The 18,588-nt window shown below is 55.3% G+C and overlaps 1 protein-coding gene across 1 annotated transcript in view; it reads left to right on the top strand.

Moving 5' to 3' along the window:
- The first annotated feature begins 7,093 nt into the window (after positions 1–7,093).
- The window catches only part of STK32C (serine/threonine kinase 32C), an 82,805-nt gene continuing 71,310 nt past the window's right edge, over positions 7,094–18,588 (top strand). Inside the window, exon 1 of the mRNA XM_068549110.1 lies at positions 7,094–7,355. Within this exon, the coding sequence (XP_068405211.1) occupies positions 7,094–7,355 (262 nt within the window). The remainder of the gene's footprint in view (positions 7,356–18,588) is intronic.

Here is an 18,588-nt window from a genome sequence, read left to right as displayed (position 1 = left end):
GGCGCGCGATGCGTCTGGTGCGCCTGCGCACGCGGCACTCATCCAGACTCCAGCGGTCCGCCCGGAGCCGCAGTGCTGGCCCGCCGCCCGCGACTTCCTCTGCCGGGCAGTCGGTGACACACACAGAGGTGGAGCGTTCCGGACAAAGGGGACATGTGTGCCGAAGCCCGGAGTGTCGTGATGCGCGAGCGCGGGCTTCTGCGGAGCGGGCGGCGGGGCACCTGCCGCTGGGCTCTTCGGGGGAGCGCAGCTTACACACGGGAAGGCTCGCATTTCAAGTTGACCATCCGGCGTCAAGAACTTGAAAGTCCTTCCCGTTTTATACCTTCGCGTCTGCAGCAGGCAGACCTACGTCCTCTTGGGGTCACAGGATGGCTGTCCCGGTTGCAGTCGTCACTCGGACGCCCATCACCCGGGGAGGAGAAGGAAGCCCCGCAGTAACTGCCTCTGAGATCTGGCCGGAATCGCTTTGGCTACCTAGACGAATCAGCAGAAAAGAAATGAGACCACCACCAGGGCTCGGACCAATCAGGATTTCTCTGTGGGTCTGGACCCCCCCCCCCACTCCCCACTTCTCAAGCACTCAGGTAGAGGGTCTGCACACCTCTTATCAGTCAGGCGGCGAGCCACTAGAGGATGACGTCATTAAGGGATTTGACCTTTGCCATTGCGGAGGCTGGTTGGACAATCTCTGAAGGCTGCTGCCCTCCGCCTGATGCTGCAGCTTGAAGTGTGCAGGGCAGGTATTCGGGAAGGGAAGGTGGAGGTAAAGGGGGGACCAGCGAGCCCAGGCTGGAACGCGGGAGGATGGATGGATCACGTGGCACCGATGGTCACAGAACTACACACACGCCCAGCCCAGGAGTTGGAGAAGCTAAAAGACTCGGGGAGACAGACTAGCTGCACGCCTGCCCCCCACCAGTGAGGTGAGCTGGCAGAGAAAGGACATTGTGTGCGAGCTGCAGCCACACCTGGGCCCCTGCCCTGGCCGTCCAAGTATAAAATCATTACAGCTGCTACCTCACTGCTCCCCCTTACCCCCCAAATCTCATGCACAATGCTTCTTGGGGCCGAGTTAGGAAACCTGCAGAAAAGAGAATTCTGGAGAAGTAGTTCAGCCTAGCCACACTGACACATCACAAAGCCACCACAATACCTGAAAACAAATGGAGGTACTGTTAGAAGTGAGGAACGGGGTGGCTGGTCGCTGAGCAGGCAACCAGAAGTGTCAGCTACAAGAGCCACTGAAGAGTTTCACACTGATTTTGACATAAGGCCCACCTTGTTGTAAAATGATCACTTTGGATTTTTGCTATGGTCATGGCAGGTGATGCCATTCAGAACAACCCTTCCATGACCAAGGGAGTGAGGGATATTTTCTGCATGTATGCTGTATGTCGATACTAGAGTTTATTCTATACACGTTCTTAGAAGAAAATATGGGTGAATTTTATTTTGTTCTTAGGCTAAGAAAGGATTTCTTAAACAGGATATAAAAGCACTAACCATAAAAACAGATGTTGATAAATTCACTACATTAAAAGTACTCTTGTTTATCTAAAAGATACCATAAGGAAAATTAAAAGTTGAGCCCCAAATGAGAGAAGATATTGGCAATTCTCATATCCAATAAAGATTAGTATCCACAATATATAATCCAATGAGGATTAATATGCAGAATACATAAAGAACTCCTATAATTCAATTTTAAAAAGATTGAGGCAATAGTTACATTTAGATTAATAGGCAAGAGATATGAATCAACAACTCCCAGTAGAGAAAAAAAATGGCCAATAAAGATATAAAAAGATGCTCCACTTTACCAGCTAGCAGGGAAATCCAGTTTCATCTGAAATGAGATACTGTTTTACCCTTGCTCAGTTGGCAAAAATGAAGAAGTCTGGGAACCCCTGTGTTCATGCCCGTAGCTCATTCTTCTGTCAGGGTGTCCATCGGAACTTGGGGCATCTGGGAGAGCACCCTGCTCTCCTGTCGGGCTGGATTCCCACGTGCAGTGACCCCCACCGTTCCCCTCTGGAGACTCAGACACAGAGTTGCATCAGGACACGCGGGCAGAGACATTCACAGCCGCCTCACTCATTTTAGCAAAACCTGGGAAGGACCCCAAAGGCCAAGAAAGAGAAAGCCATGAAATGAACGAACAATAGCTACTCACAACAACAAGAATGAATCTTAGAAACAGCTTTTGACAGAAAAAGCAAATTCCAGGAGACTTCATAGAGTATGAAATGCTTTTCATACAAGCAAAACTAAATGATAAGCTGCAAATGTGAATGATAAGATTCTAAAACAAAAAATCAAGAGACGAGTTCTCTCTCAAAAAATCAAGAGACAGGAAAATCATATTTTCCTGTGACAAATATGAGCTGGGGGAAGCAGGAGATGGGGTGCACCTGGTGGGTGTTATGGGCTGAACTGTGTCCCTCAAATCCAATCCCTGACCCCCAGCACCTCAGAATGTGACTTATTTGGAGGTAGGGTCTTTAAAGAGGTGACTAATGTTGAATGGGGTCATTGAGTGGCCCTTATCCAGTGTGACTGGTGTCTTTATAAGAAGAGGAAATTAGGACACAGACACACAGAGGGATGACCTCGGGAGGACACAGGGAGAAGACGGCTGTCTGCAACCAAGGAGAGAGGCCTCAGGAGAAACCAGTCCTGCTGACTCCTTGATGTCAGACTGCCAGCCTCAGACCGTGAGAAAATAAATTTCTGTTATTTAACTGCCTGGTCTGCAGGTTTTGTTACCAGAGCCCCAGGAACTAATGCAGTGGAGGTCCGAGGACAGGTGGTCCCTCAGTCCAGGCCGGGGCAGAGGGTGGGGTTGCTGGTGGGTTGGGTGGCCGCTAAGGGCTATTTCATTGTTACACTTCAGAACATTTATACTTTTTTTAAGGTTTTTTTTTTTTTTTCTACCCGCGCGGCTTGCGGGACCTTAGTTCCCTGACCAGGGATCGAACCCAGGCCCTCGGCAGTGAACGCTCATAGTCCTAACCACTGGACCGCCAGGGAGTTCCCAGAACGTTTATATTTTGCGCGTGTCCCTTTGTCTGCATCCTGCTACACAGCGAAAGAAGGGTTGCAGTCGGGGCGGGCGCAGCACCAAGCGTCTGCTGCCCGTCTACTGGGTGTGCGGGTCCTAAAGCCCATTCCTGCTCAAGCCTGGGCCTGGGGGTCGTTCTCGGATGTCAACAGGGCCGTTCCCACGCTCCAGCTGGGAACTTGGGCAGCTACTTGCCTCCCAGGCCTTCTTTCCTTCATCTGTGAAGTGGGATGGTCACGAGAGGTGTTTTGTAGGGTGGCTTATACCCGGAGTCTCACCCAGACCTGATTTAATGGTGGGACTCGGGACTTCTGAGCTGATAATATTTAGATGAGATTTTGGACTTAGAGTTGAAGCTCTAACGGTGAGACTTCTGGGGATGCTGGGATGTGGTGAATGTATTCTGCACATGGAATGGGCTTAGATTTTGGGGGACCAGACGGTGGACTGTAGTGGGTTTAGTGGTGGCCCCCCAAAAGATATGTCCACCCAGAACCTGTGAATGTGACCTTACTTGGAAAGAGGGTAATTAAGTTAAAGAAATCAAGAAGGTATCATCCTGCATTAAGGTGAGTCCTAAATCCTGTGACAAATGTCCTGATAAAGGAGAAAAGGGGAGAACACGCAGATGAAAAGACGATGTGACGATGGAGGCAGAGCTTGGGGCGATGCCTCTGCAGGCCGAGCGATGCCAAGGACTTCCTGGAGCCGCGAGAAGCCGGGAGAGACGTCTCAGGACCTCCAGAAGGGACCACCCCTGCTGACACCTCGATTGCAGACTTCTGGCCTCCAGAACGGGGAGAAAACACACTTCTGTTGTTTTCACCCACAAGTCTGTGGTCCTTTGTCACAGCAGTCCTGGGAACTGACACACTAGGAGCCTCATGGAGTTAAGCGGCGAGTTTGTGCTTCAGTCCTGGTACCATGACAACAGAGAGGAAGGATTCCTTCCCAGCGGCCATGGGGCTCCTCTTCTCCACTGTGCATTTTCCTCTCCCCATTCACACTCTCTGGAGTCATCGGAAGCCAGGCAGCCCCATGACCTCGAGAATCAATACCATCACCAAGCAACCCAGCCACCCAGCACTTGGTTCCCCACGTCCTTGCTTCCACATGTACTTTGTCCCATGTCCCACCAGGGCTAAGTCGGATGGCACCACAGCCAGGGATGACCTGGTTTTCCATTTCTTGCTGGGAAGGGGACTCATGGTTTCCCCGAATAAGTGAGCAACTCAGGATCGTAATCCCATTTGAGCTTGTTTCCTGTTTCCTGGGGCCAGTTCTGGTATGTTTCCCAGCAGGAAACAGCACATTCAAATTGGGCAATCTGAGGGGAGTTTAAAAACAGGACTATTTACAAAGGTGCAGGCAGCGTGTTAATTTCAGAATGATGCTATTGGACAAAGTACACATGAAGACTGGAGACTCTGCCAACGATCACACCCTCTCAGGAAGCTTGGCTTTTTGGATGAATTATGGGCTGACGCACGTTTGTGCTTGGGTTTCAGGGCTTGAGCCTTGAATACAAATCAGACCCCTGCTGTTCTGCACATGCCCTGTCTAAGCGGGCACTCGCTGTCCCCCAGAGACACTGGCCGCTTTCTGCCCTCGCACACACTCATTTCAATCTCAGGGACAGTGTCATCACAGCTCCTGGGCCCCAGGCCTTCACAAGGTCACTTGCTCGGACCCCTGCCGACCGCCCCAGCTGCAGCAGTCCTGTGATCACGCACTGCCCACGATCCTGTGTGGGCGCTCCCATATGCTGGGTGTTGTGGACACGTTTATCTGGTTACTGAGTCACTGACAGTCCCCTGTCACTGGCACAGGACGGAGAAGGCCCTGTCCTCACCCTGCTGAAGTTCCTGATCATTGTGGGCACCCCTGGGCACAGGGACACTTTGCTGGCCTCACTGCCCACTCCCCGTTCACAGGTAAGTCCCTCCCAGGCCCCTAGAACTTCACAGTGGCCCTCGGTGGAGTGCGGCAGCCTGGTCTGCCCTCGGGTGAGGCAGCTCCTGACCTTTGCTCTGTCTCCTGCCCGCTCTGCACCCCTTGCTCTCAGCCTGCCTGGGGCGACACCCTGCCTCGGTGCCCCCCCGTCTTCAGAAACATTCCTTCACTCGCTGCTGCCCCGGAAGGATGGCTACAGAGCCCCTCCTCTGTGCCGGCGCTGAGCTGGGTGCCTTCAACACGCTGACCGGGAGAGGGCAATGGTAGGGGGGGAGCCATGTTCCGAGAGCGGCTGCAGCTCAGGATAAGGAGGCTGACTCCAGCCTGGGAGCCCAGAACCCAGGGAACCTGCCTCCCTGGAGTTTAACTCAAGACTGGATGCGCGGCAGGTGGTCGTCGGCCAGGTTATGCTGCGGTAAATGCACCTCCCAAATCTCGAGGGCTTCCCACAGTGGCTGATTCCTCCCTTGTTCTGTGCATCCACTGCTGGTTGGAAGGTGGTCCCCAAGTGATGGGGACTCCCTCTTAGCCAAGGGGGCATGTATGGCCAGTCTGAACACTGGTTCCTAAAGTGTGGCTCAGAAATGACGCAGATCACCTTTGCTCACATTTCATTGGTCAAGCAGGCCACAATGGTCAAGGGGCTCCACCGAATTTCAAAGGTGGGGTTGAGGACAAGCGTAGTTCTACCTCGGGCAGGAGACGGGAAGCGGGAACAGCCAAGACTGAGTGCCACAACCTGGGGTGGGGGGCCGAGCCAGGTGAGGGGCTGCGAGGGCAGGACAGAGCCCAGGGTGGTTGAAAGATGTCCACGGAGGGACGGGCGGTGGCGGGAGAGACCCGCAGGGCCTGGTGCCTTGGCCTGCAAGCCGGGTGGGTGGTCCTCCGTCATGGCGGGGCAGCAGTGGGTGGTCCTCTGTCATGGTGGGGCAGGGGTGGGTGGTCCTCTGTCATGGAGGGGCAGCGGAAGGCCCTTTCAGGACTTCCTGGGGGAGGAAGGAACCGCCAGCTCTGCGGGCAGAACCTAAGGAGGCAAAGGCTTCCAAAACTCTAAGTAAGACAACGCATAACAAAACAATTCTTCAGTGAAAAAGTATTAGGCGCAGGGAGCTGGGCGGTACTGAGAGTCTTCTCCTGGGTCGTTGGCTGTGCAGAGCGCTTTATCCGCGAGGTCCCTCCTGGCCAATCGAATGTGGGGAGGCGCATCGAGGTCAAATCTCGCCTCGGACCCCCCCACCCATACGCTGCACAAGGTCCCCGGGCGGCCTGAGGCGCGGACCATCGCCAAGGGGTTCCGCTCGGGAACCGTGCCGGGCGGACTACACTGAGAGCCGGACTGGAGACCCAACCAAGGGTACCCCGAGAGCGCAGGCGCGTGTGCCCAGCGTCGCCGTGACCCCGGGCGCGCCCGTGCGTGCGTGTGCGCGCGCGCTCGTTATCAGGCTCTGGGCCGGCCGACCGGAAGGGGGCTTGCGCACCGGGCCCGCCCCCGCCCCGCCACCTCCCTCCCTCGGCGGTGCAGCCGCATGGGGGGATCGGCGCCGGACCCGGGACCGCGGGGCTGCGCGTCCTGACACCGACCCGGCCTCGGCCCCCGCACAGCCGTTTCCCGCCGCCCCATCCCGGGTCCCGTGCGTGGTCTCGCCAAGGGCAGAGCCGCAGGATGAGATTTAAGGCTCCCCCGGGTCGGGCGGCAGCAGTCCGCAAGCCACCTTTGTTCACAAAGGCCAAGGGGGCCCCCGCCTTCTCTTCTGTCTCTGCCGCCGCGTCGCTGTGCGCTGCAACGGCCCCTACTAAGGCGGGCGGCGGGTACCCGTAGCCGCTCGCCGCACCCCGCTCCGGCTCCGCCCCGTCTCCGCCCCCGGCGCTCACTCCGCCCGGACTCCTTCCCGCCGGCCCCGCCCCGGCCCCGCCCCCGCGCGCTAGCGTTCGGCGGAGCCGCCCGGGCAGCCAGGACCCGCGAACGCCGAGCTTGGGGCGCAAGGCGAGCGCTGCCAGTCGCTCCAGCTCCTGCTCCCCGCCCGGCGGGCGGGCCATGTCCCGGGCTCTGGCCGCGGCGCGCAGTCCGGCCCGGCCATGAGGAGCGGCGCCGAGCGCAGGGGTAGCAGCGCCGCGGCGCCCCCCAGCTCGCCGCCCCCCGGCCGCGCGCGCCCCGCCGGCCCCGACGCGCCCCCCGCCCCGCCGCCGCCCGCCGCCGGCCAGCCCCGGGCCAGGGACACGGGCGATGGCCGCGCGCAGCCGCGCCCCCTGTTTCCGTGGAGCAAGTGGAAGAAGAGGATGGGCTCGTCCATGTCGGCGGCCACCGCGCGGAGGCCGGTGTTTGACGACAAGGAGGACGGTGAGAACGGCCGCGGCGGAGACTCCGGGCCGCTCGCGGGGACAGCGTTGGGACCCGCGCCGTCTGGGGACTCGGCGCGCTCTCGCAGCGGGGCCGCGGCGGGAGGATTTCCGCGGGTCGGGGCACCAAGGCCTCCCGGTGGGAAGGCGTCAGGGGCGTCTCGGTTTCCGAGGAAACTCGCGAACGGTGCTTGCCGTGCCCACGCGTGTCTTCCGTGTCCAGTGGCGGCGCGACGGGCGGAGTAGGCCGGCCGGCCCTGCGGGGTGAGGGTCTGCGGTCGGTAGGCGCGAAGGCCCCCGCAGTAGCGAGGGCGCTGTGTTTGCATTTTCCTTTCCTGCGAGGTGTGAGCGCTCGGTTGTTACTCTGCACCTGAGGTGTGCCGAGTTTGCGAAGGGAGATGCCTGCCCCACAGGTGGCGCGGGGGCCCGGCCCTCGGAGCTCTCAGTGTAGGTGACGGCGCCGCGTGGCTGCCGGCGTGCCCACGTTTGCACTCAGATGTGCGGTGGAGGCTTGCCTTTGTGCAAAGACCTGCCCTTTTGGGAACTAGTTTGCCTTCAGGTCCCCCTGCAGGTAAAGCTAGTGACCCGGAGGTGGGCGCTGGTGGAAAGCAGGAAAGGCCCGCAGGCACGCCTCCTGGAGCCCTGCTGGGCACCGGCCCTTTCACTTAGCACCCTCGGGAAAGGTGGCTGTGCAGTGTCCGCCCCTGAGGCACTGTGATACTTTCACAGGCAGACATACAGCTCTTCTCTGCAGATGTCATGCAGATAAGTTAAATGCTACAAGATGACACATTTGATGTTTTTTTGACATTTTCTTAAAATAGTCGAAATATGCATTTTTCATTTGTAGGCAGCCTGCAGAAGTAGGATGGATCTTTTATAATTTTAGAGCACAGCTCAGCGAAAGAGCCCAAGCTATTTATTTCTGGTAAATAATTTAAGCATTATAGGAAATTACAATAATACGCCCTCAGGCCAGTGTTGGAGAATGTGCAGGCCACGTGGGCAGTCCTCACAGACAGCGATACGGGGGGCCTGTTGCTCGGGGGGGTGGGGGGGGCCTGGGCTCGGATGAGCCTGGCCCCGGTCATCGGGGAGGGGCATGGAGCCTGGACTTGCTGGAGGGGCATTCAGGACCAGCCACGCCCACTCAGTGTGTTCTGGGGAGACCTGTCTTCGTGTTCTGAACTTTGGAACACAGCTCACTGCTGGGAGTGTTTCATACGTTATATGTTTTTGTTTTTAGAGTAAATATTCAAAGTGGAGAAAGCCCAGAGTGAATTAGGAACTAATCAGGAAGCAGATTTGCACCTAGCTTCTGGCCGCACGATGAGAAAACGTCTGAGAAATACATCAGATGTCTGATTTCAGTACTTGCTGGTGTCAGCTGAGAGCTGGCCACTCTTTCATGTCTTAGCATTATGCTCCCCAAGGCAGGTGATGTAGAAAGAGAGAAATTGAGGTAGCACAGTGGCTGCCTTCAGCTTTGAAAGGTAGAATTTTTCTACCTGTTCACAGTGTGTTATGTCTCAGAATCCAAGGATCGTTAAAGAGGGACCAAGAGCACAGAATCCATTTATGCTGCTCGCAATCTGATTTGAGAATTATTTAACATGACCCCCTTCTCCCCACCCCGTCCCCATTTGCCTGAAGCAGGACGGCAGAGGTGCCAGGCTTCGGCTACAGGTGCTCGCTCTTTAGCACATGTGCCCATCAATCACCTGCTCATCCCGGGGCATGGTGGCCACATCTCCAAACTGAACACAGCACGAGACTTACCTGGGTTTTGTTTGGTAAGATTAGGATGCCAAGCCTGGCCCTGGTCCAATGGCCGTGGATGTGATCCGGGTGGGCGGCCACTTTGTTCCACTTTTATTCCATGTTTTCACGTTATCGTCAGGGCGCACAGGACTTGGGAATCACAGTACGTGTTTGCAGAGAGAATGTTGTGCAGCTCTTGGCCTGAAGGCTGTGGGTTTATTTAGGCAGAAGGAGTGGGATTTGGAAAGGCGGAAGGCCAGTCTTTCAAGAGGGGAAAGGCTGCACCCCACCTTTCTTTCAGGGTGTGAAGTCGTCCCCCCAGACAGGGTCCCACACTTCCTCGGCCCCGTGCAGGGTGAGCTGAAAGAGGTGACGGTGCTGTGCTGAGGACGTGCATTTACTGGGACTGCACGGTTGCCATGGCGATGTGAGACCTTCTGATGAATTTTTTAGATTAAAATACCCAATTAATATATCAGATTTGGTATGCAGAGAAAAGGAAAAGAGAAAATAAGAGCGCAGTTTAACAGAGTGCCAGGTAGATTCCAACTAAAAAACGGAGTTATGACACATAGGATCTTAAATGTCCCCTTCCCTGTTAACCCTGAGGTGCCTGGGCCACTGTCCTTATTTGGCAGGTGTTGGGTGCGTGTTCAGAATTCTCTGGGCTTCCTCCTCACACCAGAACCAAGGGGCCCCTTTCCTCTTCCCGAAACCCCATGCCTCCTCCCGTGCGACCCCTCTCGGGCTTCAGGAGCAGTTGATTTAGGGGTTGACCTTGCTCGGGACCTGCCCCAGTGCTGCGGGGTGCTGGGCAGGGCCCTTCATTCCTCTCGTCTGGGTGTCCCCACGAGGGTGCTGAGCGGGGTTCCATCACTATCTGCCGAGCAGCTCGGTAACCGGTAACCGGGGGGCACCCGCCCTTCTCAGCAGTCTGGCTAGTCTCAAACCTAACATGGTATTAGCTTGCTAGTGGGGGGCAACTAATCACCGAGAAGGTTTGCCTTTGCCCAGACAACTGGAAATAAGGGGGCCCTCGAGGGCTGGAACGCCTGGCCTGGGTGTGTTGGGTGGGGTGGGCAGTAAGGTGGGACACGGGGCTACCAGAGTCTCGTAACCTTTTTCAAAATTTATAAAACCTTTGTTTTTTTAATTATAGAAGCATTAAAGGGTATAAATTTGTGAAAGAGTTTAAGACTTTGCTAAAATTGTCCTATACAGGAAAAGGAAGACATCAGTAATTTCAGCACTGAGACCTATTAGCGTACTCTGCCCCAGCCTTCTTCTAGGAATGTTCTCACACATCAGCCATGTAGAAACAGTCTTTATGTCTTTGATACGGAAATGGGATCATACTCTGTATACGGTTTTGTCTTAACCTGCGTTTTTTACTTAGCAGCGTGTCATGACTGTCTTATAGATCTACAGCATCCTTTGTTGGCTAAATTTACAATAGTGGTTCTCAACCCTGTGAACTAGACTCAAAGGATGCTCTTAAAAACTGTGGATGCCTCCCCTGGAAATTCAGGTTGAATTTGTTGGGGTGGAGTTGGGGGGCGCTGGAGCTCAGGCACCAGTACATAAACCGTTTACCAGTGAGCCTCCTTGTATGTTCATCTTTGTACACTTGACATTATTTCCTTAGGATAACTTCCTAGGAATGACATCGACGGGTCAGAAGAGTGTGCACGTAGAGTGGCTTGGTGCCGCTGGCCAGCTCCCTTGGAGATGGGCAGTCCCGGCACAAGACGTGGCTGTCCTGGACGGTTGTTACATGGTGGTGACCTAATGGATGTGGCTGCTGCAGGTGCGGGGTACCCAGACGAAGGAGGAGGTGGGGAGACCAGTAGCAGACAAGGAAACATGAGTAAATACAGTGAGCGGCAGGAGGGGCCAGAGGAGAGAGGAAGAGGGAGGCCTGTGTCCGGTGTGGCTGGCCGGGAGGGAGATCCTGTTTGCCGGTTCTCGGAGCGCACGGAAGTCCTCTTTCTCCGATCCTCACCACCTTTGGGTGTTAGTGGGGTCTATTTTTGGACCGTCTGAAAGGTAGAAAGATTGTATTAGTGCTCCGAGTCTCTTTGGTTACCAGTGAGGTTGGTAATGTTTTTCTTTCCATGTTTGGGGCGTTTGTGCTCTTCTTTCCTGAATTGCCAGCTCTTACCCCTGACCTGTGCTTCCTGTTGGGATGTTTGCTGCCCAGTTTCTTTTCACGGTTCCCAGTATATAATGGCATGCCCCGGAGCAGTCATTTATCTTTCTCTGTTGCTAGTTTTTTTCCGTGTGGGCGTGCTTAGTTTTTGTGTGGTCAGATTCATCAAGATCTTCCTTTCTGGCAGTTTCCGGCCTTGGTGCCCTGTTACACCAAGCACAAGTGATACTCATTCAACTTACAAACCTGCACCTGCACTTTCTTCTAGTACTTCTGTGGTTTCACTTTTCATGTTGCAAATTTGGTCAGTTTGGACTCACGCTGGCCACAGTGAGAACGGTTTCCTCCCGTGGGCCCTGCTCTTGCTTAGTTTGGGCGCGTTCACTGCCTGTTTCGGTCGAATTGTGAACGAGGTCTTTGCAGCCATCACGTTCCACCCTGGTTAGTGCTGGTATGAAGGAAAGCTTAACTTGGAAAAATACCCGTCCCGCGTGTGGTTGCTGTGCTAAGCCTCCCGTTAGTCCTCATGGCGTTTGAGTTGATTTTCCCAGGCTTCCTGGGTGGTCGGTCGTGTCACCTGCCAACAAGGACTCGGTGACTTCACGGTGCTTACGCCCACTCTTCCCCATCGTGTGCCCAGGGCTTGCGGGCAGCGGAGAGCGGTGCTGAGCGCACGGGGGGCTGACCCGATCGTGCTGATGGGGCCGTGGTTCCAAAGTGACAGTCTAGCCCTGTTTACTGAGTCTTTGTACAGTGGTGCGTGGACCTGGGTTTTAATAGGTGTCTCTTCCCTTCCCTCCTGACCCTGGGAAGAGGGGGTGGCTGGCGATGGGGGTGGCAGCTCTCTGTGTGGCCCAGGTTCGGGCTGATGGCAGTTCACACCCCGTCCCCTGCAACGCGGGGGCCTTGGTGGCCAGCAGCCTGGTGGCTGCAGACCCTGGGTTCCTTTACCAGCTGGCAGCAACGGTGCAGAGGCCCCCGGTGCAGGGGTGGGCATTTGGGTTCAAGGTGGGGAGGAGGCGTGTGGTCCCGGCTGGCCTTGCACCCCTGCTCCTGGATTCCCTGGGTTCCCACATGCAGTGCCAGGTGTCCCGGCGGGGCCGTTGGGTGGCGCTGAGTTTGCTGTGTTCCTGTGGCTGACGAGGCTGGTCTGGGATGGACTTGGGACCCACTGTCATACTTTTTTATGTAACAAATGTCAGCTCTGCACGTCTATCCATCTGGCTGTGTGTTTTAAAATGCTAAAAATAAGTTGATTTTCTTTTAAAAATTTAACCACCCATCCTTCCAGTTGAGAAGTAATGCAAGGATGCATTGGAGGTAAGTTTTGTTCAGGGCTTCTCTTTGAGGATGGAGCCTCCCAAGGCCCCAAGATGGTCTGAGGGAGGCAAAGCCACGGACAAGCAGTTATTCGGAACAGGGTCGGGGCAGCTCACAGTAGCTCCCAAACTGTCAGGGGCCCCCAGTGCCCTGGGGACCTTGTGACAATGCAGATTCTGATTCAGCGGGTCTCGGGGTGGGGCCTCGGGGTCTGCGTTCCCATCCGGCCCCAGACGGTGCCAGCGTGCTGGACACGGAGAGGACACACACTGGGTGGGAGGGCTTAGCGAGGACCCAGCAGGTGGATGGTGGAGTGGGAGTGGGAACCCACGGGGCGTGGTCCCCAAGGCACTGGCCCGATGCACAGAGAGCAACAGGGGGCCGCCTGCCCTGGCGCTCCGCTGGGCCATGGCAATGGTACTGGCGATGGATGGGAGGTTCCAAAGCTACTGCTCGCCCTTCGTCTGGAGACGGGCTGGCTCTTCCTGCAGAGGCATCTCGTTTAGTTTTGTTCTTACTTCTGTGTCATTCTTTTTCTCTGGCGTAGCCTGCTACACATGTACCCAAAACATCAGTAGCATTTTGTATCCTGCATTTTCAGCTGACGCTACAGCCTGAACTTCTTCCTTTGCGATGACTAGGACTCAGTAATGTCCTCTGATTCTAACCCAGATGAGGCAGCGGACGCGCTACCAGAGGCAGGTGGCCCGGGCTGTGTAGACACCCCCCTTCTGGTCGCTGTGTCCTCTTGTCCTGGCTGCACTGAGAGTCCAGCCCCATGCCCAGGATGTGCCATGGGGTGTCCCCTGTTCTAGGCCACCCCAGGCGGGATCTTCCTAGGGGGTGCCCGGCCAGCCCTGTGGGCCCCCACGAGCCCAGTGGTCCCTGTGTTCAGGGTCTGTGCTCTGTGGCGCTGGTCCCGATTCCCGTCAGTAGGAAGCTCAGAACCAGATTTGGTGTTCGTTCACCTTAGTATGGGACCAGGCCTTCTACCTGGTGTCATTTTTCCTTCCCAATCAGATTCTTCCTCCTCATTTGAAAAAGACGTAGAATTTTGGGTTTCTTCCTACCTGCCTCACTCTGCTATCTCTGTATAACTCTAGGTAGAAATAAGGCTTTGGTAACCAGTGTTTCTACGGGCCGGTGAGGGTCCGGTGAGTGCTGAGCCTGGCTGTTCCCGCAAGCTGTGTGCACGCCCCCTCCAGCCCTGCTCCTGTCCCCCGGGTCGGGTCAACACGCCGTCCACGATGGCTCCTCTCTGGGGCCTCCTTCCCGCCTGGGAGGTGGGCGCACGCTGACCAGTGCCCTGCAGAACACACTGGGCTCCCCTCTCTTCCCCAGACACTGGCTGGGGCCAGCGTGCTGAATGATTTTAATGCTCAGAATTGGAGACAAAAAAAAAAAAAATTGGAGACAATTTGGGAGAAGCTACAATTAATAAAATTATTGTTATTTTTAAAAACTGGGAAGCCTGCTTCATCAAAAACTTTTTTTTTTTTTTTTTTAAATGAAAGCTTCTTTCTTTCTTTCTTTCTTTTTTTATTTTTGGCAGTGTTGGGTCTTCGTTTCTGTGCGAGGGCTTTCTCTCTAGTTGCGGCGAGCGGGGGCCACTCTTCATCGCGGTGCGCGGGCCTCTCACTCTCGCGGCCTCTCTTGTTGCGGAGCACAGGCTCCAGACGCGCAGGCTCAGTAGTTGTGGCTCACGGGCCCAGTTGCTCCGCGGCACGTGGGATCTTACCAGACCAGGGCTCGAACCCGTGTCCCCTGCATTTGCAGGCAGATTCTCAACCACTGTGCCACCAGGGAAGCCCCCAAAATTATTTTGCCCGTTGACTTGAAATCTATTATCTAAAAACCAAGGCAGCTGACCGAGATCAGTGTGGCTCCATCCAGCCCCACATGGGTCATTTGTCCCCACCCTCCGCATCCCCAGGTGTGACACGGGAGCCTGCGGTGGCCTCCAGCACGCGGCCCGCGCAGGCATGGCCCCAGTCGGCGCTGTGCAGACCCGGCTTGTTGTTCTTTAAGTCGTGAAGCCAAGGAGATGATGTGGGTGAGAGTCAGCGTCGCCCCCAGTTTATTAAAAATAGGAGCTGAGCACATTCAGATTGCTGGTGTTTAAACGCTGACTTGGCAGGTCTCTGCCCTCACATCGCGGCTCTTCCTTCACATGCACCAGGCGGGGCTTGCCACTGAAGCCAGAGACGGGCAGCTTTGCGCTCGTGTGTCTGTGAGTCTGTTAGGCCTGGCAGGACGCTCAGCCTTCTCGGGCACCAGGCACCCCCCCACCCCGCCCCGAGCAGGGTCCGAGGTGCTCAGTGCCGTCCTCCCGGGCCCTGCATCGGACTCGAGCCCGTTTCCGGAGCGCCCGGGTCCTGGGAGCCAGGAGCGGGGTCTTGGTCCCGGTTGCTCAGACCGGGCACTGTTTTATTATTTATTGCTGGTAATAAAAACCCCCCAAACTTAGTGACTTAGTAACGACCATTTTTATCATTTCTCAAGATTCTGTGACCTGGGAATCTGGACGGGGCCCAGTGGGGGTGGGTCCCCCGCTCCACGTGCCACCTGCGGAGCCAGAACATGCTTGGTGACTTCCCGTTCACGGTGCCTTGTGACGGCTCAGAGGCCTCAGGCTGGTGGAAGCCTCCGCGGGAGTCGTGTCCCGGGGGTGGGGGGGGTGTTCCTGGGGGGAGGGGTGTCCTTGGGGGGCTGTCCCTGGGGTCTCAGTTCCCGCTGGCGGCTGCCGGATCAGTTATCTATGACCGCTTAACACATTGTCCCAGAACGTAGCGGCGTAAAGCGACACACATCACGTCCTTGTTTTGGGAGTTGGTAACCCTCGGGGGTGGCTCAGATCCCGGGCCCGTGCTGCACTGTTCCAGGAGCCCCCTGTGGCTGTCCCGGGGTCATGTTTGTTTGCATTGTCCCCGATTCTTTCCTTTTTTCTTTTTCTCCGTGCCAGGGTCCTCTTGTGTTTCTGAAATCATATTTTAGCTCCTCAGGCAGAAAGGATAATTTGCAAAGTTAGCGCGGGACTGAGAGAGGATAAAAGGAGGAAGATGAGACAGAAAGGAGGGAAGATGCAGAGAAAAGGGGGGGTAAAACAATCACGCGCTGAAGAAAGGATTGGGCCCCAGCGTCCATGGGCTTGTGCATGGGCTGGCGCGGCCCTGCCCCGTGGCAGATCTGCCCGGTGCTGCGGGCAGTGGCAGCGGAGACGGAGCAGCGGGTGGGCAGCGTGGGGTGCGTGGCTGCCGCCCGGGCGTCTGGGGACGAAGCGGAGAAGGGAGGCCTGGGCGCTGTGCCCCGTGCAACTAGAGTCGGGCGGTGGACCCTCAGCTGTGTGGACCCCGAGGCTCCCTTCCCAGAGCCCACAGCACTTGGAATGTGCTGAAAGGAAGGGGCTTAGCCGACAAGGAGCCCCCGGAGCTGGGCCTGGTGCAGACCCTGTGCTGGTGCCGGGGGTGTGAACCATCAGAGCAGGAAGTGGTGGGAGGGACCGAGAATTTGGGGTCAACTCCTGCTGTCCCAGGCTGCCCCCCGACGACCTCAGCCCCCCCCCCCCCACTGCCCTGGGCTCCTCTCCAGGGTCACTGACCTTAAGGGAATCAGCGGGCGTGAGCCTGCGGCTACTGCATCCTCACCGTGGCCGCGCACCCGTGGATCCCCTCCTGTCCGGTGAGCAGGCATCATTATTAATAGTGTCTCCTTTCGCTCTTAGACGTGTCCCAGTTTGGATGATAGATTATACGGCTGCCCATCTAGCTGCCAGACACTGTTGCCAGATGATCCTTTTTTCCTTTATAGCTTTTTATTATATAACGGAAAGGGACAAGAAAAATATTAAGACTTTCAGTGTCTTATGTAATCTCACGACTATTATAACAACCATTTGCACTTTTTCGTATCGCCTTCCAATCCGTACTTGAATACATACAAAATATCTATTACTTTTAAAAAACTTTTTTAAAGTAAACTTTGTTTAGAACATTTTAGCTTTACAGAAAAGTTGTGAAGGTGGTACAGAGGGTTCTTATATATCCCACGCTAGTTTTCCCTAACGTTAATATTGTGCCTTTGTCATAACTAGGGAACCAGTGGTGAGACATAGTTCTACTAGTCAGGGTTCTCTAGACAAACAGACCAATAGAATAATAGTGTGTGTGTGTGTGTGTGTGCATGTGTGTGTGTGCGTGTGTGTGTGTGTACACACACATGCTTACATACATGTATTTAAGGAGATTTATTAAGAGGAATTGGCTCAGGCAGCTATGGAGCCAAGAAGTCTCACAACCTGCCGTGTGCGAGCTGGAGCCCCGGGGGAGCCTGTGCAGTGATTCAGGGCGAGTCTGAAGGCCTGAGACCCCGGGGAGCCGATGGTGTGGTCCCAGCCTGAGGGCAGGAGAGGATGAGACCAGGGGTCCCTGCTCAGCAGGGCGGCAGGAGAGGGGGGCCTCCCTCCTTCCTCCGCCTTCTGTTTTGTTGAGGCCTCAGGGCCCTGGTTGACGCCCACCCACAGCTGGGAGGGCCACCTACCCTACTGGGTCCCGGGTTCAACTGCTAATCTCATCCGGAAACTCCCTTACAGACACACCCAGAACACTTTAATCTGGGTGCCCAGGGCCAGTCAAGGTGACATGTGAAATCTCTCAGTAACTGAAGTCGTAGTTTATTCAGGTTTGACTTGTTTTTACTAAATATCCTTTTTCTGTTCTAGGATCCCACCCAGAATCCCACATGACATTTAGTTGTCCCTCTTTAGGCTCCTGTAAGCTGTGACAGTTTCTCAGACTTTCCTTCTTTTTTTTTTTATTAATTAATTTTTTATTTTTGGCTGCGTTGGGTCTTCGTTTCTGTGCGAGGGCTTTCTCTAGTTGCGGCGAGTGGGGGCCACTCTTCATCGCAGTGCGCGGGCCTCTCACTATCGCGGTTTCTCTTGTTGTGGCTCACGGGCTCTAGAGCGCAGGCTCAGTAGTTGTGGCGCACAGGCTTAGTTGCTCTGCGGCATGTGGGATCTTCCCAGACCAGGGCTCGAACCCGTGTCCCCTGCATTGGCAGGTGGATTCTTAACCACTGCGCCACCAGGGAAGCCCTGACTTTCCTTCTTTTGATGACCTTGACAGTTTTGAGAATAACTGGTCGGGTATTTTGCAGAATATCCTTCAGCTGGGATTTGTGAGGTTTTTCTCATGGTTAGACTTGGGTTATGGGTCTTTGGGAGGAAAACCACAGGAAAAGTGCCCTTCTCGTCACGTCCTGTCAAGGTATGTACTCTCAGCACGACTTAGTGCTGCTGCTGCTGACCTTGATCACCTGGCCGAGGTCCTGTCTGTCAGGGGTCTCCGCTGTCAGGTTACTCTCTCCACCGCCCCCCCCCCCATCCACACTGTCCTGTCTGTCAGGGGTTTCCGCTGTCAGGTTACTCTCTCCACCGCCCCCCCCCCCCCATCCACACTGTCCTGTCTGTCAGGGGTCTCCACTGTCAGGTTACTCGCCCCCCCTCCCCACCCCTGTGCACACTGTGCTCTTTGGAAGGAAGTTACACTGCACTGCCCACACTTAAAGGGTGGGGGGGGGTTAAGGTCCACCTCCTTTAGAGGAAGGTAGTTACATAAAATTATTTGGAATTCTTCTGCACAGAAGATTTGTGTATTCTTCCCATTTACTTTGTTATTCAGTCATTCATTTGAACCCATATGGACTCATGGATATTTGTTTTATACTTTGCATTATGATCCAATACCATTGTGTTTTGTTTGTTTATTTTTTGCTCAAATTGTCCAGCTTTAGCCATTGGAAGCTCTTCAGTTGGCTCCTGTGTCCCTTTGGCCTGCTGTCCTCACTGTTTTCTGCCTTTGCTTCTCTCTGAGCACTTCCTTACTTTCTGCGATTAGAAGATGCTCTAGGCTCATCATGTATATTCCCTGACCCAACCGTAGAATCAGCCAGTTCTCCAAGGAGCCCTGGTCCTTCTACTGGGGAAGGTGTTAGAAACCAAGATCTG

Source organism: Eschrichtius robustus, chromosome 7 (assembly GCF_028021215.1).
Source record: "Eschrichtius robustus isolate mEscRob2 chromosome 7, mEscRob2.pri, whole genome shotgun sequence".
NCBI classification, from domain to species: Eukaryota; Metazoa; Chordata; class Mammalia; order Artiodactyla; family Eschrichtiidae; genus Eschrichtius; species Eschrichtius robustus.
The sequence above is the reverse complement of the archived record's forward strand: the minus strand, read 5'-3'. Positions and strand labels throughout refer to the sequence as shown.